At 43.4% G+C, this 14,053-nt stretch overlaps 1 protein-coding gene and 1 pseudogene across 1 annotated transcript; one reads left to right on the top strand and one right to left on the bottom strand.

The window, feature by feature from the left end:
- Window positions 1-3,695: 3,695 nt before the first annotated feature.
- On the bottom strand, window positions 3,696-6,867 carry EMB175 (Pentatricopeptide repeat (PPR) superfamily protein). Its single transcript, XM_021433559.2, has one exon. The coding sequence runs from the start codon at window positions 6,596-6,598 to the stop codon at window positions 3,956-3,958; it is 2,643 nt and encodes an 880-aa protein (XP_021289234.1). The 5' UTR covers window positions 6,599-6,867; the 3' UTR covers window positions 3,696-3,955.
- The window catches only part of LOC110420700 (E3 ubiquitin-protein ligase UPL7-like), a 9,380-nt pseudogene continuing 2,027 nt past the window's right edge, over window positions 6,701-14,053 (top strand).

The following is a 14,053-nucleotide window of genomic DNA, read 5'->3' as shown; positions in this document are numbered from 1 at the left end:
GTCGTTTCAATTAGTTGTTGGAACTCACTACTTTCTTACAGAGTTTGAAGCTGTAATTATTATTGCTGCTCTTTTGGTGGTTAATAAAAGTTTGGTTTACTTACTACTTTCCCAGAAAATAGAAAAGTCGCTTCCATGTATATGTTTTATGGTTAACTGGTAAGTAGTAATTAGTATCATTGCCAATTTTTTATGCTGTTTTCGGTTTTGGGTAGTTTGGTGGCTGATGCATCAGCTTGTTTTGCTAGCTATTGGAAACTACATGACTACATCTTGTACAGTTGACAAGGAAATCAGAATTTCAATTCCCAGTTATATGACTTTTTATCTTCTTTTTTTTTAAATAAAAAACGTGAATTACTTATTTCACCATTTCTGTTTTAAAATCGCTAATGCTTTAATAAAAATTGATAGTTTGATTACACAGCAGTTAACTTTTAATGATTGTCTAACATTAATTTTCACATTAATTAATTTTTTAATTATGTATGTAAATAATGTCATGTAATAAATGAGTTGATATAGACATGTTACGTAATCAATGTTAATTGAGTGAAAAAAACCCACGTTAGATAATTGTTAATTTTTTATGATTGAGGGAATAAAACAACAACTTTGATAAATATTGATGATTAAAATGTAACCTTTCAAAGGTGGATGAACAAAGTATAAACTCTCTAAAAGTTAATTGACCAAATGTTGCTTTGACCTTTGTATCTAGGGTATGTCTAAGTTTCTATTCTTCTTTAGAAAAAAGTTATTCTAAGTTCTTTTAAATTTTAATTGGATAAATTAGTTAACTTGTCACTAAGTAAGCTTTAAAAAGTACGAAGCACTCAATTAATGTATATGGTATAAATAATAAATTGATTGCAAACAAACAGGCATATGCATATACTTACATATCACTACATACAAACAGTAAAAACTAGAAATTTAGCACATGTATGTTGTTATCATCACCAATTTAAATAGTGCATATAAATATGAACTCTGACCATAGGAAAAATGTGTGAGCTAGCCTTATAATTTATGACCACTGCATGCCACACCCCTTACTTTTGTTTAGGTGAACATTATTTGTCAAAGCATAACAGCAAACTTTGAACACATAGGGTTAGAAGAATGGCCCTCCACTCCAGGTAAGTCTTGCTATTTCTTCGCATCAAAGTGATTTGATACAGTGCTATAAAAGAAATTACTAGCAAATCACATGACAATGTCAGTTGTGAGTCTAGCTAGGCTCCGAATTATACTTTCTATTGTGTTCTTTTTCTATATATTGCTCACTGAGTCATCCACTTATTGTCTTAAACCCATGATTAATCAGAACCAGACATATCCCACAATACTATAATTACTAATAATATACACTTGGAAACTGACAAAAGGGTTTAAAGGATTGAACCCCTTTTCTTTTGTAGAATTCATGCTGATAATAAAATAAAATTATGCACTCTTAATTATTGTTTCATTGAAAGATATGGATAGATATTTGAGGAGCAAGGGCGAGTGACTGATGATGCCTCGTATACTTGCTTGATGCAAGGCTTCAAGGCCAAAATAAATAGAGACAACCCTGACCAATCTCTAACGTCGGGCGGGACATCGTTTTCTTCTTCCCAAACAGTGTTTTCTTTTTGTTTTTTCTTTGGCAACTATAGCAAGAGACTCTATATACCTTCGTCTGAGAAATATCAAACATGTTTTCACTCACTCTCGAGCTTCAAGAACAAATTAAAACTACCATGGAGACCAGATTAAACAACTGCAATTGCTACTTTCGAATTGTCCAATTTCTTTTTCTAGGTAACAATGAAGCATCATGTAGGCAACGATCGATTGGGAAAGTGTGGAAATTGCACCTCTTAATTTCCGGCAGCCTTTAAGGCACCGATGCATTTTGTCTGTTTGCAATTAAATTTTTAAGATCTTCTTTCATTACCCAGGCTTTTAGGAGAATTTATGTGCTAATAATTAGAACATGTTTGACGAAAAAATGGGAAGCTTTAAGGCTAAGGGTTTGTGTAGCAATTAATACAGCAACTATAAATACTCAAACAGACCACTTTTAAGAAAACTTTATAATTAATGCAATTGCTTTTGCCAAAACTGATCATTGGTTCAGTTTCTTAAAAGAATGTACAGCGGTGGAAAATTTACGCCAATCTCCTGTCCAAGCATTCATTCATGATCCAAAAGTATACCTCGGACTTTGATGTTGTATGAAATTAAATGAATGGGCACGGCATTCACAATTGAACAGACTCTGTCTTTCCAATGAACCAATGCCTAGCTTAGCTTGACTGTAAGTACCATCGCCTTAATTGAACCCACTTTTATCATTTTGGGACAAAAATATGTGAAGTAGAGCAACAATGGCATTGTACATGTGCATTTGCATTTGTCCCAAATCCAGCAAGGCAGCCACTTGTCGGGGTGAATGCTGCTGGAGGAGTAGGTTTTGTCGAATGTATTACAGTAGAGTAAACGGTAACGGTCAAGGTTTTTTGTATATGTTCAATAAACAAATCAAGGTACGTGGTTAATTCCTACTTATTTTGTTTGTCTTGTTTATGTTGTATGTAATTGTTTATTCTCTCTTTCACTGTTTTACATCTATTTAATTTTAACAAAAACAATACTTATGTTTTCTTGAGACTTGATTTTATATTGTTTCGTCCCAAATATATATGCAAAATCAAGCAAAGGTTATGGAAATGAGTGCCATTGCAGTTGGCTTTCACAATATCCTGTTGTAAAAGCTTCATTATAGCAATTTCTAACATCAACTAACATTTTGGATCATGGAATTAAAAGGATAAAATCTATGAAATATCAATTTAGTATTTTGAAGAATCTGTGCTCATGCTTATATATGAAGGGAACGGGAACATGTTCATGTCAGGGTGGAAATGTTTTTAGTGATATCAACTGGCTAGTTTTGGTGACCTCGAGGAACTTGCGAAACATTTAAGAAGGGCAAATGTGAGGCTTCTAAATCTGTATCAGTAATCACAAAAAAAAAGTCTTGGCAAGGAGAGCTGTTCCTTGAATGGACCGTTGCAGACGTGACACTTTGAGGCTGGCTGACGAAGCTATTTGTTAACAAGTCCACCCATGAATCTAACAGATTCATCTTACTCGTACTCATATATACATATATAAAGTTATAACTCAGTATGATATTTTTATCAGCCATTGAAAATATCATCTTTTTCAATATATATATATATATATATATATATTGTTACATGTAAGTGTAATGTTAAAACTCGTATAAAAGTTCAAATAAATTGTTACTAATAACTTTATTTTAAACTTTAGAAAATTATTTGATTGAAGTCTAAAAAGTTGTTTGGTCAGTAGTGCATGAGTTTAAAATCGTTGCAATTGGTTTCAAAATTTGATGTTATGATCTTATAGAGTGAGTTAAGAAAACTCATATAGAGATATATGACAATCACCCTTAGCAATTTCAATTTTAAAATTTTGAATTCACATGATTTAAACTTGAATTTTAAGTGTTTAAAATCACATGATTTAAACTCGAAAAGTTACTAAACTGATAGTGCTTAAGCAGAATCGTTACAATACCCATTCCATATTAAATGTAAGTACAATTGCTAAAGGCTATACAAAAATGCAAATGAATAACTACTAGCAACTTTAGCTTCAATTTAAGTTTTCAAGGGTTAATAGTGCTTGGACTCGGTGTATATATGGTTCCTTTTGATTTAGGGATTCAATGAATTCTTTTATTCATTTTCTCCCAAGCCTATTTCACGATTAAATTTCACGTACCTTAATTAACTTGTACATGATTTTCACTACAAGAACTTATACATACAATACATTTTTGCAACACTGGCTTCAAACTTCTTAAAGAGCCAGAGATGCGTGAAAAATCTGAATCCAATGAGGCCTACTAAATTAACGTTGTAGCACAGATCAATCACCAATAATTTTTACAGGAGCACTGTCCATTCCGAAAGCAATGAAATCCTGAAGCATCTCTCAAAAAGATCTCTCTCCTCGTGACCACAGAAACAAATTTCAAAAATGTATGGCAGTCTCCACACAGAAGGATGTTCTTGACAATCCGTATGGGTACCCCCGGCCTGGTCATCAAAAGCCCATAGGTTGTTGCTAGTTTTGCACTATGATAGAGTAAGAAATCCTTCTTCTGATGCTCCTCAACCTCATGAAGAACAAAGCTGGTGTCTGGCACGTATCCAGCTTTTACGCATTCTAAGACTAGAATTTCTAACCCACTATAGATGTCCTTTGTTTGAGGATGAGATTTGTCCCTTGCATAGAATGAATGTACCTTGTTTTGATGAATGATCCAACTTCGTGCAGGATGTTTCCGAAACCCCTTTTCTCTCATATCCTCTCTGACTGTTTCAGAGCAATGCCATCTCCCAGATGCAGAGTAAAGATTTGACACAAGTATGTATGTAGAAGGATCTCGTGGCTTCATTGCAAGTATGTGCTTTGCCACTCGTTTCCCAATGGTAGTGTTCAGATGGATTCTACAACCGTCAAGCAAAGCACGCCAAGCAGAGGCCTTTGGTTCGGCCGTCATCTTATCAATAACTTCTTCTGCTTCTTCAAGAAGATTCCAATGTCCCAAAACACTAACAAAGGAAGCATAATGCTGTGGGGTGGGCTCAATGTTGTAATTGGTTTTCATGGAGAGAAATAGCTTACGACAGTTATCAACTAAATCTGAGTTAGTATGCCGATACGCCAAAATAACTAAAATTAAAGTAATTGTGTCAGCCTTTATGCTTGCCTCCTCCATCATAGACCAAACAGCCAGCGCCTCTTCACCCTGCCTATGAAGAATATGGCCAGCAATCAAAGCATTCCAGGAAACTACATCACGTATGGGCATGTTATTGAAAACTTTGATTGCATCATTCATTTTCCCACATTTGGCATACATGCTAATAACGGAATTTAACACCACTAAATCAGAAACAAACCCAATTTTAAGGGCATGACAGTGGATTTGTTCTCCCATCTCTTCAAATCCTAAAGTTCCACATACACCAAGTACAGAAGTTAAAGTTACACCATCCATATCCATTGTTCCTTCTAGTCGACCTCTAAGGAAAAAGGAGATCGCGTTATCAGGTTGTCCATTTCGAGCATACCCACATAACATTGATGTACAAACAACAGAGCTATCTAGTTCAGATGGCCACATGCAGAACAGTTTCTCAGCATCTGCCATCCTTCCACACCTTGCGCTCATATCTAACAATGCTGCTTCAACACAAGCATTTGATCTGAAACCGAACTTGACACAAAATCCATGAATTTGCTCACTAGTTTTTGCATCCATAACCAATGCACAAGCATTAATAACACTACTCAAACTGAAATCAGTTAACTCTAAACCTTCCTCCACCATTTCAATAAACAACTTTACTGCTTTCAAACCTTCACCATTTCTGCAAAATCCCGTCATAAGAGCATTATAAGAAACGCAATTCTTCTCTGGCATCTTGTCAAAAACCTCCACAGCCAAATCCACCAACCCAAATTCCATATAGGCTGAAATCATTTCAGTCCAAGTGATAACATCCCTAACTGGCATGCTCTCAAACAAAGCCACCACATCTCCTACACTACCACATTTACTATAAAATCCAATAAGCGCATTATTCACACTCAAATTACCCACTAATCCAATTCTAATAGCATGAGCATGAACTTCTTTGCCTTTCATCAAAGCATTACTTCCTTCACAAGCACTTAATACGGCGGAAATTGTGAAAAAATCAGCTCTAAAAGAACCAATTCCTTGCATAACATGAGACAATTCAAACGTTTTCTCATACATCCCTTGCTTCACCAAACTCGAAATCACCGTATTCCATGATGCAACATCTCTGTGAGGCATTTCATCAAACATCTTATAAACAAACCCCAAAGCCCCATTAAATTTCCCGTACAATCCCATTAAAGCGTTGGCTACAAAAACACTATCCAAAAAACCCATTTTGATAACCAAACCATGAACTTGGAATCCCAACTCTAATTCCAAAACTCTAATACAAGCAGTTAAAATCGCGACGAAAGTAAACTCATTAGGCATAATACCTTCATTCCTCATCTTCATAAAAAGTTTTACCGCTTCGTTTACTTGACTTGATTTGGCAAAACCCGAAATCAAAGAAGAGTAAGTTACTACATTGGGGCAAGAGAGAAAGGTAAAGACCTTTAAAGAATGGTTCAAAAGACCCAACTTTAGATAAGCTAAAACTAGAGAATTACCCAAATGGGTGTCTTCTCGGAACTTGAGGGAACAAGCATGAACAGCTTTTGCCAGGTCAGCGTCAGAGTGCTGAACTGAAAGGTGAAGCAAAGTGGGTAAGGAATTAATGTCATTGAAAATGAGAGGTTTGGAGAGAGTGTGACGAGGGAGGGAGGTGGTGGAGGCGAGGAGGAGGTGGCCGTGGTGGGATTTAGGTTTGGGAAGAGAGAGAGAAGGGTGTGGTGGAGGTAGAGGTGGAGGTGGAGGTGGCTTGGGAGGGAAGTGGTGGCGGAGGAGTGGGTGGTTTTGGGGATGGATAACGGTGGACATGGGCTGAGACAAAAATCAGAAGCGCCAAACATAACTTCCTACTTCCATTTGGTTTTTTACTCTGTTTATATTCGTTTAATCATCCTATATCAATCTAGCTACATGTTTATTCCACGCGCGTTTGGTATATGTTTATACACGCAATAAATAAATAAATAAATACAACGTAAAGATGAGGTTGGCTGCTATATTCCATGGCTTACACAACGTCTACCAGCTGTTCTTCTACCTGCTCTGAAGCACAAGTCTATTCTTTCACCATGCTTGCAAATTTTGCTGGTAATGCCCTATTAAATTAAAATCTCCCTAATGTTCTATTTTTCCCACATTTTCTCTTGCAAATGTTTTTGCCAGAAAATTGCTTTGAAATTGTGCATGTGACTTTTTGTTTTGCTTATCTAAATTCACACTATCAGAGCCTCTGATGCCAATTTCTGTCGTTGCTCATTCGTCATTACATGTCCCTTCGACTATTCTGCGGATTTGCTGTGATTGGATTCTTGTTTAACCTACTGTTGTTGGCATTCCATGTGATAGTTCTTTGAAAAGACCATGTGGTGGCTTCTTGATATAGCGAGATGACAATGACAGAGTGCTTAGCTTTCTGAACTGATCTTATAATTTTTGTGGAAAACAGGATGTTTTGTGCTGCGTTTGCTTTATTGCGTTGAGATTTTGCAAATGTTGGGCATAGTTTTGCCGATTTAAATAAAGAATAATACATGTACCCTGTGGCTGTGTCAGGGCCACAGCTCAGCACACTAAGAGTATCCCAAAGTGCCGGTATGTGGGGGAGCATTGCTGGGAAAAGACCCCCCATTGGATAGCGTAAGGCAGGTGCAGGGCGCTCGCAGGGGCGCACAGACCTCTGGGTGAGCCAGCCCGACAGGGTGCCAGCCGGGGCGAACAAACCAGGCCCCTGGGCGAGACAGCCCGACAGAGTCAGGCAGACTGCGCGCGGGCGCCACAACCAGCACAGTCGATGCGCGGCACGCAGGTACGCGACACGCAGAATGGCTCGGCAGGGGAGCAGCATGCAGGCCTGCACAGCGCCCAGACAGACTGCCTACGCAGGGCCTCCGTGCACCAGCCCACCAGCGCCCAGGCACGCAGCCTGTGCGCGGCCCAAACCCGCCAGGAGGCCCAAGAGGGTGCTGGCCCACCAGACCCATGTGTTGAGCTGCTGGAAAGTTCAGCTTCTAGAAACTTTAGGCTTTCCTCTTAAATGTTTGGAGGGAAAACTTTGGAGGAAATGCTTTGGAGGGAACTTTTGGAGGGAAATGTGGGGGAACCTTGAGCTATAAATAACCCCATGCTCCTTGTGTAAATCATCCATTGAATACATTGTAATTCAATTCATTCAATACAAGCTTAGCTTCTCTTTGCTAGCATTTCTCTTGTCTTCTTTTCTCTTTTATGCAAGCTTGCTTGCGCCTTAAAGCCATTGTGTGGGAGTTGAGTGCTTGTTGGGTAAGTGCTGAGCACTAAGGCTGACTTGGGTTCTACTGCCGAGCTAAGGGCTGAACTCAGGGCCGCACGGAGAGTGGTCTGAAGAATTGCCCCTTGAAAGTTGGTATCAGAGCGGATTGCGATCCAGGTGCTCAATAAAATTCTCAAACCAGAGGGAATCGTTTGCGACCCAGGTGCTCGACAAAATTCCCCAAAGCAAGTAAGAGGTGATTGAGAGGAAAGAATGGCTACTAGCGGATCAAGTATGCCGGAGGAAACTCTCGAGCTCAGAGAGACACGTGCTGGTCGGAAGGCGAAGTCTGCCTCACGAGACCCAATCCCTGGGCTGGATGCGAGGCTATCACGGGTGGAGGGACCGTGGGCGAGACGCGTGACCGCTTGATGTGCAGGAGGAGCACATGGAAGAGCTTCATGCCCGGGATGAAGAACTCAGAGTGAAGTTCAAGAGATGGGAGGGAGACCTTTGAGTCCGTTACCGAAAGAAACGCCCAGCTTTCAAGGGAGATGGAAGCGTTGAGGCGTGAGTTGAATGAATTGAAAGAGGAGATGCGTGCGGTAAGAGTCAATAGTGGCTGGGAGGCTGCCGTACACACGGAAGTAAGGCTAGATGTGCCTAAGCCTAAGAGTCCGAGGCCGGAGGGATGCAAGGAAATAGACAACTTTCTCTAGGGGCTTGAGCAATACTTCAAAGCCACTGGATCGTGATGGATGACCGTCGAATCATCGCGGCATCCATGTATTTGGGAGATACAGCGCTGCTTTGGTGAGGAGGCGGTGCGATGATAGGCTCGGTGGAGCACCGGTACTCATGTGGGCTGATTTCAACGGGCTAGACAGCAATTTTACCCTGAATACACCATGGAAGAGGCGAGGGGCAAGCTGCGACGGCTGGTCCAACGTGGGAGATCCGGGAATATGTGAAGGAGTTCAGCGAGCTGGCTCTTCAAGTAGGTGATCTAGGGGAAGGGAGGCCCTCTTCACCTTCATGGATGGGTTAAAACCATGGCCAACAAGAGTTGCAGAGGCAAGGCGTGCAAGACCTCACTCGACCGTGGCAGTGGCGAAAAGCTTGTAGATTACTCGCGAGCCAGACAAGACACGAACAACCATCACACCAAGCACAAGGTACAAAGGTAAGTGGTAGAGTAGGTGGACAGAGTAGGCAGTATAAGGATAGTGGGATGCAGACCAATAACAAAGTGGAAAGATAATTCTGCATCGAAGTGGAAACCTTCAAAAACAGGGAGACCAACCCAAAGAGTTGCTTCTTGTGTGACGGACGCATTGGGTCTGAGATTGCCCAAAGCGCACAAAGCTAGTGGCGATAGCCTCGGAGGAGGAGCCACAATCAGACAAGGCAGCGCGATTGGGCTCAGTGCTACTGGGCAGAGAAAGACAAGAGGTAGACGAGCCAAGGGCTCATGTATGCCGATATAATCATAGCGGACAATTAGTGGAGGCATTGGTGGATACTGGTGCTTCTGAACTCTTCGTGTCTGAACAATGTGCTGCTAATCTGGGTATCAGATTCCACAGCGCAGGCGGTTGGGTGAAAACGGTGAACTCCAAGAAGATGCACACCAAGGGCATTGCCAAGAGGGTCGATGTGCAACTTGGACAGTGGCATGGAGCCGTGGACATCGAGATCATCCCGATGGATGACTACGATGTAGCAGTGGGATCGGCTTCCTAGACAGAATCCAAGCTGTTCTCGTGCCGCACAACGATTGCATTTGCATCTTGGATCAAAGAGGGCAATGGTAGTGCTAGTCAAACGAGGACGCGCTCAGCCACAAAAAACATAGTCTGCCATGCATTAGCCAAGGCATAGCAAAGGTGAGCAGACATTTCCTGCTGTGCTGAGTCTAGAGGACACCCCCGGCAATGGGATTAAGGCACCGGTAGAAGTCCTAGAGGTGCTGGAGGAATTCCAAGATGTAATGCCTCCTAAGCTGCCAGCCACTTACCTCCCGCACGAGAAGTGGACCATCATATCGAGCTAGTGCCAGGGGCACAGCGCCCGCCAAGGCACCATATCGGATGGCGCCTCCCAGTTAGCAGAACTGAGAAAGCAACTTGGGGAGCTTGATTGATGCTGGATTTATCAGGCCATCCAAATCCCCTTTCGGAGCTCCAGTGTTGTTCCAAAAGAAACATGACGGGTCTTTAAGGCTATGCATTGACTACCGAGCTCTGAACAAGCTCACGGTCAAGAACAAGTACCCAATCCCACTCATAGCTGACTTGTTCGATCAGCTAGGCAATGCACGCTGGTTTTCAAAGTTGGACTTACAGTCTGGATACTACCAGGTGAGGATAACTGCAGGGGACATATCCAAGACAGCTTGTGTGACTCGCTATGGGTGTACGAGTTCTTGGTGATGCATTCGGATTAACTAATGCCCCGCAACATTCTGTACTTTGATGAACAAGGTATTACAACCTTTCTTGACAAATTTGTATGTGTCCTTGATGATATCGTGTCTATAGTCACTCGTTGCAAGACCACATATTGAACACTTACGGCTTGTTTTTGAGGCTCTTAGACAACATGAGCTGTATGTAAAGAAGGAAAAATGTTGCTTTGGGTTGCATGAAGTGCCGTTCTTAGGGCACATTATAGGGGATGGAATCCGGATGGACCCGTCCAAGGTAAGCCGCTACAGAATGGGAACCACCGCCAAGAAGGAGCGAGACCGCGGTTTGGCCAACTACTATCGCCGATTCATTGAGGGGTACTCGAGTATTACTGCACCACTCACCGATATGCTAAAGAAAGGCCGGGTGTGGAATGGAATGCCGCAAGCCAACATGCCTTTGATCGGCTGAAACAGGCAATGAGTGAACAACCGGTGCTGGAACTGCCGGACCATATACTGCCGTACAGAGTACACGGACGTAAGTGACTTTGCCATTGGCGGGGTACTCATGCAAGACGGGCATCCAATCGCGTATGAGAGTCGAAAACTGAACGATACCGAGCGACGGTACACGGTTCAGGAAAAAGAGATGACGGCAGTGGTGCATTGCTTGCGAATATGGCGGCACTACTTATTGAGGGCCAAATTTGTAGTGCAGACCGATAACGTGGTCACATCCTACTTCTAGAGCCAGAAGAAGTTAGCCCGAAACAGGCCAGGTGGCAAGACTTCTTGGCAGAATTTGATTATGACTGGAGTATAAGCCAGGCAAGGTTAACTCCGTGGCTGACACCTTAAGCAGGAGGCTACACTGGCTGCCATCAGTGAGGTGCGCACAGAGCTGCTACCTCGCATTCGGATGGCATGGCAAGTGACTCGACCGCGCAATCCATACTGAAGCATGCCACGATAGGCAAGACCAGGCGGTTTTGGGTAAAAGAGGGGCTAGTGTACACCAAGGGCAATAGGCTCTACGTTCCACAGCATGGGGGCTTGCGGAAACAACTGCTAAAAGAATGCCACGACAGCCATTGGGCAGGGCATCCGGGGATGCATCGGACGATGGCATTAGTAAGCGCCAATTATTAACTGGTCCAGAATGGAAGATGACATTGAAGGCTATGTGCGGACCTGCTTGGTGTGCCAACAGGACAAGGTTGAGCAGCAGAAACCAAGGGGACTACTCAACCCGCTGCCAATACCGGAAAAGCCATGGGACAGCGTAAGCATGGATTTCATCATGGGGCTGCCCAAGGTGGATGGGTTCGGTAGCATTATGGTAGTGGTGGACAGATTCTCGAAATATGTCACCTTTATACCAGCCTCAAAAGAATGTCCTGCGGAAGAGGCAGCCAAGTTGTTCTTAAAGAACATTGTCAAACACTGGGGTGTTCCGCACAATATCGTCAGCGATCGAGATGGTCGATTCACGGGGAAATTCTGAACTGAGTTATTTAAGCTGCTAGGATCTGAATTGTGCTTTTCTACCAGCAACCACCCACAGACGGACGGACAAACCGAACGGGTGAACTCTCTGCTTGAACTCTACCTGCGGTATTTCGTGCGGGGCACGCAGTCTGACTGGCCAAAGTGGCTTGACATAGCACAATTCTCACATAACCTACAGCGCAGCGAGTCCACCGGTCAAAGCCCGTTTGAAATCGTGATTGGAGAACAGCCCCACACGCCAAGTGCCATTGCCGTGGGCTATACAGGTGCTGCACTAGCAGCATACAAGACCGCTGGGAGTTGGGAAGAACAGCGGGACTTAGCCCGAACGTGTCTCCACAAAGCGGCCAATAGGGCAAAGAAGTGGGCAGATTAAACCGACGGGACGCTTACTTCAGTGAAGGGGACATGGTGATGGTGAAGCTGCACCTCGTTTTAAAGAACAGAGGCTTGCACAAGGGCCTTGTCCGAAGGTACGAGGGCCATATCGGGTGATTAAGAGAATCGGTCAGGTGGCATACAAGTTGGATTTACCGCTCAAGCCAAAGGTACACCCGGTATTCCATGTTAGCATGCTAAAGCCTACCATGCGGATGAGGAGGACCCTAGCCAAGGGGTAAGCAGCAGGGCTCTTGTGGAATTCGAGCGGCATACAACATAGAGATAGAAGAAGTGCTAGCCGATAGGGTACTTTGGCGGAAAGCAACATGCCCAACAATCAGTACCATAATAAAGTGGAAATGACTGCCCAAAAGTGAAACTAGTTGAGAATCTAAAGAAGACTTGTGGCAGTTCAAGGACCGGATCGACGCCTTCCACACGGCAGTGAGGACGTTGCCAGCTTAGGTGGGGGAGGGTGTCACGGGCCACAGCTCAGCACACTAAGGGTGTCCCAAAGTGCCGGTATGTGGGGGAGCATTGCTGGGAAAAGACCACCCCACTGGATAGCGTAAGGCAAGTGCAGGGCGCCCGCAGGGGCGCACAGACCTCTGGGCGAGCCAGCCCAACAGGGTGCCAGCCGGGGCGAACAAACCAGGCCCTTGGGGGAGACAGCCCAACAGAGTCAGGCAGACTGCGCGCGGGCGTGACAACCCGCACAATCGATGTGCGGCACGCAGGTACGTGGCGCGTAGGTACGCGGCACGCGGATGCGTGGCACGCAGGTACGCGGCACGCAGATGTGTGGCATGCAAAATGGCTCGGCAGGGGAGCAACATGCAGGCCTGCACAACGCCCAGACAGACTGCCTACGCAGGGCCTCCGCGCACCAGCCCTCCAGCGCCCAGGCACGGGCCTGTGCGCGGCCCAGACCCACCAAGAGGCCCAAGAGGGTGCCGACCCACCAGACCCATGTGTTGAGCTGCTGGAAAGTTCAGCTTCTAGAAACTTTAGGCTTTCCCTCCTAAATGTTTTGGAGGGAAAACTTTTGGAGGGAAATGCTTTTGGAGGGAAAACTTTTTGGAGGGAAATGTGGGGGGAACCTTGGCTATAAATAACCCCATGCTCCTTGTGTAAATCATCCCATTGAATACATTGTAATTCAATTCATTCAATACAAGCTTAGCTTCTCTTTGCTAGCATTTCTCTTGTCTTCCTTTCTCTTTTATGCAAGCTTGCTTGCCGGCTTAAAGCCATTGTGTGGGAGTTGAGTGCTTGTTGGGTAAGTGCTGAAGCACAAAGGTTGACTTGGGTTCTACTGCCGAGCTAAGGGCTGAACTCAGGGCCGCACGGAGGGTGGTCTGAAGAATCGCCCCGTGAAAGCTGACTGTGGTTATTTTCATGCATCACTGCAACTTTAGGAAGTTCTCTGGAAATGTCCAAAGTGCCATAAAATTGGTGCATTTGGTATTTAAATGAGAATATAGATATGTGTTTATCATCTTTAACTTGGTATTTTCTAAGTATATGACTTTCCTATAAATCCATTAATTGTATGATAGATTAATTTGCATCTACTATCTTTTACTATAAATCCTTCAATTCATGTGTCAAAACCCTAAATTTCCAATTCAGTTTTACTTATTACACAATTACATGATTTGAGGCATGTGGGGCTGATCAAACTATGGCAGGTGATGACAGATTTCAAGAGATAAAATTGTTGGAAAGATGTCAG

This window comes from Theobroma umbraticum, unplaced genomic scaffold, assembly GCF_002168275.2.
Source record: "Theobroma umbraticum cultivar Fairchild unplaced genomic scaffold, ASM216827v3 scaffold_86.0, whole genome shotgun sequence".
In the NCBI taxonomy this organism is placed as follows: domain Eukaryota; kingdom Viridiplantae; phylum Streptophyta; class Magnoliopsida; order Malvales; family Malvaceae; genus Theobroma; species Theobroma umbraticum.
Note: the sequence above shows the minus strand (reverse complement) of the source record. Positions and strands in the feature narration are given on the sequence as shown.